The sequence below is a fragment of the Budorcas taxicolor genome, chromosome 2 (assembly GCF_023091745.1).
Source record: "Budorcas taxicolor isolate Tak-1 chromosome 2, Takin1.1, whole genome shotgun sequence".
Lineage (NCBI taxonomy): Eukaryota > Metazoa > Chordata > Mammalia > Artiodactyla > Bovidae > Budorcas > Budorcas taxicolor.
In genome coordinates this window covers 142148736-142164823 of record NC_068911.1, presented here as the reverse complement: position 1 = coordinate 142164823, position 16088 = coordinate 142148736, and the positions used below count along the sequence as shown (strand labels likewise).

The following is a 16088-nucleotide window of genomic DNA, read 5'->3' as shown; positions in this document are numbered from 1 at the left end:
ATTCACCAGTGATTTTGGTTCCTTCACTTTTCTGTATCTGAGAAATTGAAGTTAAGGGTACCCTCATTTGGAGACCATTTCCTGGCTTAATCCTTTCCTCTTATATCAACAAATAAAATAATGAATATGAAGGTGCTTTATAAACTGTGATAAATAATGAAAATGTTACTTTGTCATCTTCTACCCTCATCTCTGCCACCACTACCACCATGACTACTATCATCACTACCATCATGATGACTGCCATCATCGCCACCACCACTGCAACGGCCACCATCACCACCACCACCACCTCTCCCCTCTTTCTACCATCACCACCATCATTATCTATCTCATCTGTTTTAGGTATTTTTTTTCAACCAACCAGGTCTGCCTAAAATTTCTCTGTTCCTTTTAATCTTGACTGATACTGACCTCTGGATACTCCTTGACCTTGACCTAGAATCAAAGACTCTCAGATAGTAAAGAAACTCACACTAATCACCTATTTCTTAAGTCCCCCTGTAAACTTCCTCCACTGAGTCCAATGTAATGACAAAGAACTCATTACTTCTCAAAGTATCTACTTCATCACTGGATATCTATGAAGTGAAGTGAAGTGAACTGAAGTCACTCAGTCATGTCCGACTCTTCGCGACCCCATGGACTGTAGCCTACCAGGCTCCTCCCTCCATGGGATTCTCCAGACAAGAGTACTGGAGTGGATTGCCATTTCCTTCTCCAGGGGATCTTCTCAACACAGGGATCGATCCCGGGTCTCCCGCATTCCAGGCAGATGCTTTAACCTCTGAGCCACCAGGGAAGCCCCACTGGATATCTATAGTGATCAGAAAATGCTTCTTTACTTTGAGGCTTGAAGATATTGCTCATAAACATCAAATCTCCTTTATTTCTTACCATGAGATTAATAAGATTGCAAAGATCAAGCAGACCAGAATTGGTCCAACAGGAAAGGAAGAAAGGAGAATCTAGTGATTTGGTAACTAACTGGCCACAATCTTACTTGGAAGGTGTAAAATAATTTCAAAAGTTCTGTGGAATTCTGCCACTAATTGAATCTTGTTGGAAACTCTAAGCATTATAGCAGTTAGAGATTATATAGGTATGGAAACATCTGATGAGAAGGAATAAAATTCCAGCATCAAGTATTGATGACTATCAAAGTACTCATCAATATTCTTATTAACATAATCTCCATTCAGAAGCCAGTGTTAATTTGCTTGACTGGGGTTATTTATTAAATCTGCAAATATATCAATCTGTTTGTCACAAGCCTCCTGTTTTTCCCATGCCCACATATCTTATAAATCTCAAAAGCCTTTTCCGTAGGAAGTATTTATTCCTTCTGTTTTATACCATCAGTAAATGCTAATAAAATTTAATGGTTCCTTTGTCTAAAAATTTTCCAAACTATCTGTGACTTCAGAATTGAGACAAAGATGGACACAATAGTACTTCTGGAACTCTACAGCACAGATTACCCATAAAGTTCTAATGTACCATTGCTATTGTGTATTTAATAAATTGTTCAAATAGCTTCTGTCATCATCAGCTTCTAAAACCACATTTAAACTATCAGGTTTAAAATATAGAATTTCTTATTTTTCATATTTTAAAGTTCATGTGGTGATCTCACATAATTTTTTTATGAGAGAGTCGACATGGTGTTGTATAAAATAGAGGGTCTGCTCTAATCCAGCTCTATCATTTGTTGACTTCAAGCCCTGGCCAGGTGGTCTTTCTGAGCTTCATTTGGCTTTTATTTGGAAATACAGTAGGCACACAGTAAGTGTTAATCATTAGTCTGTCAACCTAAGAATGCTGTACACTCTAAGTCTAGAAAAGAGATCACCATACAAACATTATCTTCATAAGGAAAGTTGCAAAACAAGTAATGCTTTCCAGTTGAGTTCTGCTGTGTTACCCTTTACTGCTCTATGCCTGGCACATCGGAAACCTTCAGGAGATATTGGCTGAGTTAATTAATCAATTATTATATGATGAGCATCTTGTAAGCCACACTGACTTCCAGGCTTTCAAATTTCACCATTCTTTCCATTTGATATTTGACATATCAAATGTATGTTTCTCTTCCTCGATGACGAGATTGAGTTGAAAATTACTAACAACTCCGGAGAGGCTGAGAGCTCTGCTCACACTTACTGCATTCTCACTGTCACTCTGTTATTCCAATACTTTCTTCTGTTCCCTAATCAAATCTGGCTGCTTCCACTGCTACCAACACCATGACATTTTATACTCCGTGAGCACTTTCTAATCATTACAAATCTGACAGTTTTCATATAGGAATTTATGGATATTTTAATGAGTATTTCTGAAGTGCAAATAAAATGTGGCACACTTTACTGGCTTTAGTATTTTTTTGTGAACTAACCATGTACTTACTCATTTTCTAAATGTTCAATTGTCCTTCCTTTATCAGTTTGTTACATTTATTTATTTTAATGTGCTCCTTTCAGAATAGATCAAGATGTGATTAAGAAGAACCATGCACGACTCAAAAGACTGACAGGCAAGTTACCACTCTCCCCCTTAGATAACAAGAAACTGGCTCTCTGCCTTGCTAGCTCTCTTGCTTTAGACAGGCATCCCATTCTTTGTTTGATTGCCACCCGCCTCAGCTCTCCTGGAGACCTGTGACTCTCTACATTTTACAGTCACCATAGCATATATCAATACACATTAACTACTTTGGAATTAAGAAAAATATTTGCAAAGGCCAATATCCAAGAGTGAGAAACTGACTGAAACATTTTATATAAATAACCTTTGGATGATTATAGTGGTATTTGCATTTCAGGCTTATGTGAAGCTACATACCTTGCTGGTCACTAAATATCATGACAGTAAAAACTATTAATGTCACAGAAAAATGTCATGAATTATAAGCTTTAGATGATTTTCCAAGGCAAAAATATGAGTGCCAGCATTTATATGATCACAAGTTACAAAATGGGCTAAAGGGTTTCTGTTGTAAAAATGTCTACTTTAATTCTTTTTAAAATGTTAATATAAAAGACTTTTATTTCTTGATATTTACTTGGTATTTTGTACCCAGTATTTGTACAATATTTGAAGAATTTATTAAACCAGCAGGTAAATAAAGGAAATTGAGAGACAGTTCTAAATTCATGTCTGGGCTTCGTTTACCTAACAAAAATACTTCCTAAACAAGATTCACATTATACTCTTGAATCTCTCACATGTGAATAATTCCATACAATGTTCAAGGTGCTTCTGTACTATTAATTTCAATTGATCCTTGCTTCATATTCTCCCTCAACTAACGGAATTAGACCAAGGCAGAGTTTAAAGGATTAATACGTGACAGACATGACTAATAAAAATTAACAATAATAATGGTCTACTTCATTGAGAACTTGCCATATTTCAGGCGTTGCAATGAAGACTTTATATCCAGTATCTCATTTAATCCTCACACTAGCCCTAGGAGGTAGACATAATATTATTATTACTCTTATTACATTTAATCTCATTTTACAGTGTTTGGCTAACAGATGTCAGAGAGATTTTAAGCCAGAAAGTCTCATACTGTTCTGGAATGTGACTCATATACTGTTAATCATGATGCTATACAGACTATATCTTAATATATGTATTATATTTAAAAGATTCATAAACTTTAAATTATGATGCTATATAGAATTTATTTACTAAGAATTTTCCTCATTTCTTTTCTTCTTTTACCTCACCACCTTTTCCCTCCTTTTCCCACTAATGCTGAGGAGAAAAAATAAGGCCAAAACATAAATCCATAGTTAGGGTTAGGAATGGGGATTAATCCTTTCTGCCATTAGCAGAATTAACTGCAACGGAGTACAGGATGAGAAAATTCTTGCAACAACTTACAAGATCCAAGGCAGCTGCCAAGATCGATGCATCAGGAATTGTCCCTGGCTCACAGCAGTTTAACAGAAACTGAAAGCGCTTCATGCCTTGTCGGATTGCTCCAAGATTCACCACGTTTTTGCTTTTTCCGCCATCTTGGTTGGAAGGCAGATGGTCATCAAAACTGTGGCAACCTGTGGGGGTTTTCCCATGTTGGAAGAAAGAAGGAGAGAGAGTGTAATGGTTGTAAGTTTTAAAAAAGCTTTGAAGTTTCAACAATATATTTTCTGTAGTGTTGGCCTGAGAACATTTTCCTGAACTACACCTCTCTCCTCTCTATCTAATGCTTGATTTGGACATGCCTTGATTTTTAAGAATCTGGTGACACATTGTGTATGTAAATATGGGGCGTTACACAACTATTTAAATATAGGGTCCAATCCTTAGAGAACAGACAGGGGGAAGAGGGTGAGGGAGGGGTGGATTGGGAGTTTGGGATTAGCAGATGTAAACTATTATATATAGAATGGATAAACACCAAGGTCTTACTGGATAGCACAGAGAACTATATTCAATATCCTGTGATAAACCATAATGAAAAAGAATCTGAAAGATAATGGATAAATATATGTATAACTGAATCACTTTGCTATACAGCAGAAATTAACACAACATTGTAAATCAACTATGTGAAAATAAAAAATTTTAATGATTAAAAATTAAAAAGATAAATACAATAGTCAAAGCGTTAGTCACTCAGCCATGTCTGACTCTGGTGACCCCGTGGACTGTAGGCCCGCCAGGCTCCTACTGCCGCTGCTACTGGTAAGTTGCTTCAGTCGTGTCTGACTCTGCGATCCCATAGACAGCAGCCTACCAGGCTCCCCTGTCCCTGGGATTCTCCGGGCAAGAATACTGGAGTAGGTTGCCATTTCCTTCTCCAATGAATGAAAGTGAAAAGTGAAAGTGAAAAGTGAAAGTGAAGTCGCTCAGCCGTGTCCGACTCTTAGCAACCTCATGACCAGGCTCCTCCATCCATGGGATTTTCCAGGCAAGAGAACTGGAGTGGGTAGTCGTTCCCTTCTCCAGGGGATCTTTCTGACCCAGTTGAACACAGCTCTCTGGCACTGCAGGCAGATTCTTTACCATCTGCACCACCAGGGATTATAGGGTCTGATCATTTTGATACCAGGTCTCTTCTGTAACACTGCTAAGGGGATTATTTAAAATAATTCTTCCTGTAATCAACAGCTAAATTCTGCTTTTATGGAAGATGCAAAATCACTGTGCAATCTCAGATCTGTTACAAAAAACTTATATCAAAGACAATATCCTGGTATCTTTGTGCCAATGCAAAGAATCATTGACAATGACAGTTGTAAAGGATTTGAGAGGTGCTCATTTAATTCCAAGATTTCCAAACCTGGCTGTGCATCAGAATTATCTGGGAAGTTTTGAATCTTATTCAGAACTTCAGAACCAGCGTCTCTGGAAGAAGTATGAGAATGTGAGCCTTGTAAAGCCTCACAGATGATAAGGACACTGCCAGCTTGATACCACACAGTAATCAGAAGTTTGGGAACCACTGATAGATCTTTTCTTATTTTTCCAGTTAAGTTGGAAAAATTCTCATTCCGTAAGAATGAGAATCTGTTTGGAGTTCCTTAAAATGCATAATATCAGGTTCTATTGCTAGAAGTTTTGATTCCATAGGTCTGGGGGCTATGAATATTAACAAATATGTCACATGACTTTAATACAGGAAGTCTAAGGATCACTGTTTTTCATCTTTTTTAACCCCAGGTACTTTTCCCTAAAGGAAATCAATCCTGAACATTCACTGGAAGGACAGATGCTGAAGCTCCAATACCTTGGCCACCTGATGCAAAGAGCCGACTCATTGGAAACGACTCTAAAGCTGGGAAAGATTGAAGGAAGGAGGAGAAGGGAATGACAGAGGATGAGATGGTTGGATGGCATCACTGACTCAATGGATATGAATTTGAGCAAACTGTGGGAGATGGCGAAGGACAGGGAAGCCTGGCCTGCTGCAGTCCATAGAGTCACACAGAGTCGGACACGACTGAGCTAACTGAACAATTCTTTTTTTTAAAAAACCTAAATATCTCATAGCTTTTTTATAATTTCTAGTATATATGTGTATGTGTATATATACCCATATATATAATATTTAGTTTCTCTTATATAATTTATATATTATATATAACATATATAATCTCATATAATATTGAGTATACTTTTAAAAACCAAGCCCAAATTGCTTCCCATGATTTTGAAAAGGACTTTTAACACTTCAGAATATACCCCCAGGAGGCTGATTTCGTGCTTGGCTTAATGTATGCTGACACCATTCATTTGCAGTGTTGCCAACCCCAGATCCTCAGTAAGTCACAGGTGCCATTATAGGAAATGGCTTTCTCACCTCTTCTATAAAAAGTACCTTAATCTCGCCAAAGCACTACCCCACTTTCCCACTTGCTGCCTCAGCATAGCTGTTGCTCTCAACTAAAGTGTCCTACATGCAAGTGTGTTGTAACTGGGAGTTGCAGGATATATGGTGAATAATTTGTTCCTGTTAATAAACACTAATGTTCACAAATTTGCACTTAAAAATCAAATCCAGAGTTAGACTTGTCCTTTTAATTGCTTGCATTCTTCATAAATAAAAGGGTGGTATTTTTAGCTATGAGCTTGGGTTACCATGATAGTGTGCCCCATATAGGGCTGTCAGCCATCACGTGTACTAGTGGGAAAAGGTGAGCACCTGCTTTTCATTCTTTGAAAGCAGTTCAAGCTTGGGGAACAGATTCCATTGGACTTATTACCACAAGCTAAAAAATTATGGCATGGTATAAAAATAATTACCAATTCCTGGCCAACAGCTTTCAAAATATCTCAGTATCATGCTAAATTACATAGGTGTGAAATTATATGATGTGTGGAATTTGTTCTAAAATATATTAAAAAATCTGATGAAGCAAATTACAAAAAAAAATTTCATTATTACAGCTGGGTGATAGATATTTGGAATCCACTGGACCACCCTTTTTACTCTTTGTCTATGTTCAAAATTTTTCATAAGTATAAAAATGGCTCAGAATATAATGAAAATATCATTATCAACATTTCCTATATTTCATTCCTTATGGGTGTGTTTCCTTTTCAAGTATAAATATTCTAGAATAAAAATTCCATATTCAGCATCTTCCATATTTTTTTTCTAGTTAGTGTAAGTATATTTTGTATCAAATGCAAAAGGAAGTAGCACAAAAAGAATCTGAAGGTGGAAAAAATTTCAGAAGACAGAATTTCAAATAGTCCTAAGAAGGCATAGCTAGAAGCTACAGATAATGAACAAACATTTCCTGGAGAACATTGTCTTCAGACAGCTGTCTTTCAAAATACTATTCTATTTACTCATTGAACATAAGCAAAACTATTAGAACAGGTAACTTCCTGTTATTTTTCCTATCTATATATCACTTTATTAATCATTTTTATACAGTCCTTTAATAGATACACATGTCACAGGATATCTCATTAATTCAATATTTACACTCTAATTGTACCTAAATTTAAACTTTGATTTTAAGATAAATTCCCAAATAATAAGATTTTTCTTTTTAGTAAATCAAGTTGTTCCATTATTTCTTATCATAATTAAGATATAAGATACATTAAGTGATAACTCAAATTTGAAATAGAACTAATGTATAAGATAGACTGGATGGTCAAAAAATTTATTCTTATTTAACTAATTTATTTTAAAGTTTTCATCATTTTATTAAAGGAAGCATTAAGAATAAATATACTACCATTTTTTCAATATTTTTTGACAAGATAATAACTTCTAAAAATATGTATTCAATATTACTAAAGAAAGTCTCCCTTTCCTTTTTTTTTTTTTTCGGCCATGCCGGGTGGCATACAGGATCTTCATTTCCCCTTCAGGGGGCAGAATCTCTGCCCCCTGAAGAGTCCTAACCACTGAACCTTCAGGGAATTCCCAAGAAAGTGTCATTTTGATAGAACTTCAGAAACAACACAGTTAAGGAGTAAAAATAAAATAATGAAAACAGAAGTGATCAAAACAATCATTGTTGGTAAGAATCTATTCTGTGAAGAATCATTCACAGACGATGCACATTTGGTAAAAACCCCACGAGTCCAGGATGTAAGGATCATGCTGTAGGTAAAAGCTATTTACAATGGAAAATTTCCATTGTATCTATATAGCATTAATGTGCTTGTGTGCCAAGTTGCTTCAGTCATGTCTAGAAGGCAATGGCACCCTACTCCAGTACTCTTGCCTGGAAAATCCCATGGACGGAGGAGCCTGGTAGGCTCCAGTCCATGGGGTCGCTAAGAGTCAGGCTCGACTGAGCGACTTCACTTTCGCTTTTCACTTTCATGCATTGGAGAAGAAAATGGCAACCCAGTCCAGTATTCTTGCCTGGAGAATCCCAGAGACAGAGGAGCCTAGTGGGCTGCCATCTATGGGGTCACATAGAGTCAAACACGACTGAAGTGACTTAGCAGCAGCAGGAGTTTTTCTGATCATGTGGACTATAGCCCACCAGACTCCTCTGTCCATGGGATTCTCCAGGCAAGAATACTTGAGTGGGTTGTCATGCCCTCCTCCAGGGAATCTTCCTGACCCAGGGATCGAACCTGTATCTCTTATATCTCTTGCACTGGCAAGTAGGTTCTTTACCACTAGTGCCAGCTGGGAAGCCCATATAGTGTTAATAGATAACAATATATTTACTAACTCTTTGAGCACTTAGTATGTGTCAAGTACTGTATGAGAGATATTTTATAATTTATTCTATTTTTTGTAACAGCTATAAAAGATAGATCTTTAAAATGATTTTAAAGAGAGAGAGAATGAGAAAGAATAGAAGCAGAGAGATAAAGAGGAAAGGACAGGTGAACTAGCTCTGTCGAAGTTCATGCAACAGAAAGTCATACGGTGAGAATTCAAATCCAAACTAGTAATAATCTTACCACCAGGCCATACTATGTCTTTAGAATACCCAAATGTTTATGTTGAAGACTTTTACATCCTGCTGAAGGTTGTGATTATTTCAAGAAAATATACTGTAAGAAATTAATCAACACTGTACATGTTACAGACTGTCTAGCTGTACCCTGTTGACCTTTCATATTGTGATACTGAAAGAAACATTAAAAGTAATTTGCCTATAAAATGTACCTCTTCCTTATTAATCTTTTATATACATTTACTAGAATGTAAGGATGCCTCTTGGTTTGCTCCATCGTGATTAATCTTTTAGTCTCAATACATTCTAGTTACACTTATTGACTATTTTTTACATTAAATTTACTGATGTATAATTTACATAGGACGCATTTCCAAAAAGTTGCTACATCTCAAAAGACATTTCAAAATCTAGTATTTCTTTAAGAAGCATTTTCCGTACAATTCATGACAGAGCTGAGCACAAAGAAGTCAGTCAATTTTCCTGGTCAGTTGGGGGGAAAAAACATTATTTTAGTTAATGAAATATCTTCCTTCAAATAGAGACAATATGATTTCTAAAATGAAATATTCTTAGCAAATAGGAAAATATAGAAGAAAAAGATGGCTGGTCTCTGAGTGTAATTTCAGTTCTGTAAATGTTCAGTAGACGTATTTTTCATTTGTTGAATAAAATCTTAGATTTAAAAAATTCAACCATGTATTCATTTTATCTTAACCCTGGGAAGTTAGAGTACTACATTGAAACTGAGAGTAAGAATGTTTGGTATTTGCTTTCTTCAACAACTTTAAAGAAACAGAGAAAATAGGTAATTAAAGTAATTTAAATGAGAAAGAAATGGACAATGCATCTATAATGGATGCACGGTGATCATCTATTAACAGATTGCAAAGTATTAGAAAAAGGAAAAGAAAGAAATAAAAAGCAAAAGCAGGTTCAAAGTTAAGATGTTTACAAGGTCAAGGATGGCAGTTGTTGCAAAATACAATGTACTCAGATGAGCAGATAATGTTGTTTTGATATTTTAGAATAGCTGGGGATATCTGTCTCTTGCAAAACATTCCAAAAGAATTATCTCATAGAATATTTTAAAAATGTTTAACAAGCCAGAGATTATGGATGAAGAATGATGATGTACAAACCATATTCTTTTCTCAGTCAAAAACACATTAAATATCCCAGAATCAGTTCCAGATTTTTATCATTTTGTCTTCTAGACACACAGGTAGAGACTGTATTGTGGGAACTATTGACGCAAACTCACCCCAGACTCAGGATGTGTGAATATTTTGTATCAGGTCTTTTCTATTTGTAAACGAAATATAAAGAATACCTGAAACAATGGCTGAAGTCTGTAAGAACGGTGGTGAGAAAAACACAAAATCCAGAAGAAACTAAGGTGCACGAGCAAGACTAATGATAACATGTTTGGAATAAGAGTAAGAATAAAAATATTGACCTATTACTTGAAGAAGGAAGGGAGATAAACAACTCAAAAGGAGGATAAACAAATCAATCGTGCTTTCTTCTTTTCTGCTAAAAAAAATTTACAAATGGGAAAGTACAGAAAAGCTTCATTAAGAAGGCAACAAACGTGAGAGACCCGAATCTCTGAGGTTATGTCTCATTTTCATCAAATTATAGTCCAGTGCACAGAAAGGACCTGAAGATGCAACCACAGTACTAGTCAAATGACATTCAGCTAACACAGCACACATTTAGAGAATGTACTTAAGTTCCACACTTCCTTCTCAAAAAACCACCACAAAAATCTGTTTATAATACTAACAACTTTGAACATTAGATGCATCTTCTCTGAAATATGACTGGAAAGAGTGCAAGAGGACTGAAAATGACAAAGTTCCCAATTAATAGGAAGATTCCTGAAACCACAGACCTGACCTTTTATGACCCTATGGACTGTAGCCTGCCCAGCTCCTCTGTCCACGGGATTTTCCAGGCAAGAATGCTGGAATGGGTTGCCATTTCCTCCTCCAGGGCATCTTCCCAACCCAGGGATGGAACCCACATCTCTTACATCTCCTGCGTTGGCAGGCAGGTTCTTACCACTAGCGCAACCTAGGAAGCCCCTTTGATGTATCTATGCCTAGCCAAATTCTGTAAGAGAGAATTAGATAGAGAGGATCACTAAAAAGACAAAACCACATAGGAACCATTTGGTTTGGTGAAGAAAATATCATGTTAAACTAAATTACTTTCCTCCTTTTGACAGAGTCATAAAGGTATCAGTGAAATAATTTTTTGGTAAAGTCTGGTGATGTTTTTGCAATAATGTGGGAACGTTCTTGCTGATCATGAGTATATTAAAGGTATCATTGGCTGAAAATGGTAGCCACAAGTTGTCAATCAATAAATCAACTATATGTATTCTAGGAGCTGTCCAGGGAGGTCCCTGCTGATGGGTTTTTATAGCACAATTGTACAGAAGATTCAGAATTTAACTTGTTTTGGGTCCTATCTCTTAATTTCCTTCATGGGTAAGTGACTTAACTATCCTTCATGTTAATGAAACAATACATATTATTTATTCTGAGATGAAGAATTAGTACTACTACATCAAAATAATACATGATATTCATTCATGTAAAGGACAACTGGCAAAGGCTAATCCCAAATTCAACACAAACTAACTCTGTGATGTGAAAACAGGCAATGCAGTCTTAAATTGTGTCCATCTGCTAGTTATACCCCTGGAGCTTAAGAGTCACACTATCTATTACACTGCTGCTGCTACTGCTAAGTCGCTTCAGTCGTGTCTGACTCTGTGCGACCCCATAGACAGTAGCCACCAGGCTCCCCCATCCCTGGGATTCTCCAGGCAAGAACACTGAAGCAGGTTGCCATTTCCTTCTCCAATGCATGAAAGTGAAAAGTGAAAGTGAAGTCGCTCAGTCGTGTCCGACTCTTAGCGATCCCATGGACCACAGCCTACCAGACTCCTCCATCCATGAGATTTTCCAGGCAAGAGTACTGGAGTGGGGTGCCATTGCCTTCTCCATCTATTACACTGATTAAAGTCAAATACAGTGTATTACATTCCATCTGAAGCACCCCATTTTGTAAAGCATATCATCTAATTATGATACATAGTAAAACAGAATTGGGGTGGTGATAGATCTAGAGACACTTCTATGTAAGGAAAACAAAAGGAATCAACAATATTTAACCAGCAGAAGTGAGATCAAAAGAGAGAACATGAAATAGATAATAGGTGAAACTAGCAATATGTGTATGAATGAGTGTATGAGTGTGTGTGTGGGGGGGTGGGGGTGGCTAGAGATACCAAAACTAGTACAGTGAGTCAAATTTATGGACAAGTATATTTTCAGAATATAAGGAAAGTCTTTCTAACAATGAAAACTGTCTAGTTCTGGAACAGATTGCTTTGTACAGTCATAAGCTCCCCCTCGGTGGAAGTGCTCAGAGGGTGGCTGGCCACCTGTCAGGGATTTACTGTGCAGAATTCCTAAGTAGATAGGTGGGTGGATAAAAGGATATCTGAAGGTTCTTGAAAGCTCTCAGATTTTTAATAAAGGACAGAACAGCAGAAGAAAAGCCTGTGCCTTATTCTTTGTAAATCCAGGGCCCACTAGGGAATGAGGAACACAGTAGAACATCCATTAATATGTGTTAAACCAAATGGTTAACAGATAGAGATGTATGCATATACATCTTTATATAAAGGGTAGGGCTTGCCACGTGGCACAGTGGTAAAGAATCCGCCTGTCAATGTAGGAGATCCAGGAGATGCAGGTTTGATCCCTGGGTTGGGAAGCTCCCCTGGAGTAGGACATGGCAACCCACTCTAAGTATTCTGCCTGGAAAATCCTATGGACAGAGAAGCCTGGCAGGCTGCAGTCCATGGGGTCACAAAGAGTCAGGCATGACCTAGTGAAGAGTAATGCAAGCAACATACATATGAAGAAAAAATTATTAAGAAATCAAGGAAAATATAAAGTAGATCATTTAATCTAATAAATATTTGTTTTATGTAATGAAAGTTGCATGCAATTCTTAGGCCAAGAGACATTTACCAAGACGCTTGAAGAAATTTTCCTCTTCATCTCTTCCGTTTTCCATTCCACTCCCTGGCCCACCTTCAGAAAGCTTCACAGCACTGGTGAATTTGACCTAAGAAAAAAAACAAGAAGTCAGATAACTTAACTCAAAAGAAATTCTTGTGTTTATACTAACCTTTACCTTAGAAGAAATGGAGTAGTTATCATAGTCAACAAGAGAGTCCGAAATGCAGTGCTTGGATGCAATCTCAAAAACGACAGAATGATCTCTGTTTGTTTCCAAAGCAAACCATTCAATATCACAGTAATCCAAGTCTATGCCCTGACAAGTAACGCTGAAGAAGCTGAAGTTGAATGGTCCTATGAAGACCTACAAGACCTTCTAGAACTAACACCCCAAAAGATGTCCTTTTCATTATAGGGGACTGGAATGCAAAACTAGGAAGTCAAGAAACACCTGGAGTAACAGGCAAATTTGGCCTTGGAGTACAGAATGAAGCAGGGCAAAGGCTAATAGAGTTCTGCCAAGAGAATGCACTGGTCATAGCAACACCCTCTTCCAACAACACAAGAAAAGACGCTACACATGGACATCACCAGATGGTCAACACCAAAATCAGACTGATTATATTCTTTGTAGCCAAAGATGGAGAAACTCTATACAGTCAGCTAAAAAAAGACCCGGAGCTGACTGTGGCTCAGATCGTGAACTCCTTATTGCCAAATTCAGACTTAAGTTGAAGAAAGTGGAGCAAACGACTAGACTATTCAGGTACGATCTAAATCAAATCCCTTATGGCTATACAGTGGAAGTGAGAAGTAGACTTAAGGGACTAGATCTGATAGACAGAGTGCCTGATGAACTATGGACAGAGGTTTGTGACTTTGTACAGGAGACAGAGATCATGTACAAGATCATCCCCAAGAAAAAGAAATGCAAAAAAGCAAAATGGCTGTCTGAGGAGGCCTTACAAATAGCTAAGAAAATAAGAGAAGCAAAAAGCAAAGGAGAAAAGGAAAGATATACCCATTTGAATGCAGAGTTCCAAAGAATAGCCAGGAGAGATAAGAAAGCCTTCTTCAGCGATCAGCGCAAAGAAATAGAGGAAAACAACAGAATGGGAAAGACTAGAGATCTCTTCAAGAAAATTAGAGGTACCAAGGGAACATTTCATGCAAAGATGGGCTCGATAAAGGACAGAAATGGTATGGACCTAACAGAAGCAGAAGACATTAACAAGAGGTGGTAAGAATACACAAAAGAACTGTACAAAAAAAGCTCTTCACAACCGAGATAATCACAATGGTGTGATCATTCACACTCACCTAGAGCCAGACATCCTGGAATGTGAAGTCAAGTAGGCCTTAGGAAGCATCACTATGAACAAAGCTAGTGGAGGTGATGGAATTCCAGTGGAGCTATTTCAAATCCTAAAAGATGGTGCTGTGAAAGTGCTGCACTAAATATGTCAGCAAATTTGGAAAACTCAGCAGTGGCCAAAGGACTGGAAAAGGTCAGTTTTCATTCCAATCCCAAAGAAAGGCAATGCCAAAGAAAGGTCAAACAAATGCAAAATTGCACGCATCTCACACGCTAGTAAAGTAATGCTCAAAATTCTCCAAGCCAGGCTTCAGCAATACATGAACCGTGAACTTCCAGATGTTCAAGCTGGTTTTAGAAAAGGCAGAGGAACCAGAGATCAAATTGCCAATATCTGCTGGATTGTCGAAAGAGATAGCAAGAGAGTTTCAGAAAAACATCTGTTTCTGCTTTATTGACTATGCCAAAGCCTTTGACTGTGTGGATCACAACAAACTGTAGAAAATTCTGAGAGATGGGAATACCAGACCACCTGACCTGTCTCTTGAGAAACCTGTATGCAGGTCAGGAAGCAACAGTTAGAACTGGACATGGAACAACAGACTGGTTCCAAATAGGAAAAGGAGTACGTCAAGGCTGTATATTGTCACCCTGCTTATTTAACTTATATGTAGAGTACATCATGAGACATGCTGGGCTGGAAGAAGCACAAGCTGAAATCAAGACTGGAATCAAGAATCAATCAAAATGGCTTTCAGTAAAAATTATGACCTTTTCCAAACTGCAGGCTACTACGATGCTTAACAGACGAAGGCCATAGTGGGAAAAATCACCCTGAGCTTCTTTGTTCTTGTCAGTGGGGAGAATGGTTCAGAGGGTAGGAAAAGGAGGGAACAAAGATAAACTCTGTGTGTGTACAAAAGAAATCTATGCACACTGTAGTTATGTGTCCTTCAACAGGATCTCAAGATGTGAGGATTTCACATGTGTGTTAAAAGTAGCTGGGAATTAATATCTATATGGGGCTTCCCAGGTGACTCAGTGGTAAAGAATCTGCCTGCCAATGCAGGAGACACAAGTTCAAACCCTGGGCCCAGAAATCCCCTGGAAGAGGAAACGGCGACCCACTCCAGTATACTTGCCTGGAAAATTTCACAGATGGAGGAGTTTGGTGGGCTACAGCCCACGGGGTCACAAAGAGTCAGACACAACTGAGCATGAGCGCAGATAGCTCTATACCTCTTTAAAGCTGCATTACAATTTTATTTAAAGTTTTTGTCACTGTTTTCCTTTCTGTGATTGCCTAATACTAAGACATCTTAGTTTCCATAGTTCATTTAAGTTCTCCAAACTTACTAAATGTGAAGAGAATTTCTTCAGCCCCTCCAGGTGTTTAGCACTTCTCAGCCCTGACATTTTTCTGTTAGTGACTACAACATTCCCTTACGTAAGTAACATCCTGTTTACCTTGGAGCTTTGCCTGATGAAAGACAGGCGGTCCACAGAACTGATGTCCAGGAGGTCTTCCACACCGTCTGCCAGGCCCGAGAGGGACGAGCGTTTCAGCCAGTTTCCTAGTTAATAATTTTTTTAAAAAATTAGACCATTATAGCATTTTCTCCCAAATGGATTAGACAAAAATGTTGGCATGGGCCCAAAAAGCAATGAAAATTACATGACCCAATGTAAACAAAAGTGAACAAAAATTATTTTCAAAATGTACACGCTTTGAAAAAAAACATTCACTATTGGACTATAAGATCACATGACTAAGATCAGGACAAAAAGAACCTGGGCCTCTTGGGTGATCAAAAGTGTAATCCATGTAGTCCT

The 16088-nt window shown here is 37.6% G+C and overlaps 1 protein-coding gene across 1 annotated transcript in view; it reads right to left on the bottom strand.

The window, feature by feature from the left end:
• The window catches only part of UNC80 (unc-80 homolog, NALCN channel complex subunit), a 209402-nt gene that overhangs the window by 127208 nt on the left and 66106 nt on the right, over window positions 1-16088 (bottom strand). Inside the window, exons 20-22 of the mRNA XM_052662586.1 lie at window positions 15723-15829; window positions 12950-13046; window positions 3892-4064 (exon numbers count right to left, since the gene is read on the bottom strand). Of these exons, the coding sequence (XP_052518546.1) occupies window positions 3892-4064; window positions 12950-13046; window positions 15723-15829 (377 nt within the window). The remainder of the gene's footprint in view (window positions 1-3891; window positions 4065-12949; window positions 13047-15722; window positions 15830-16088) is intronic.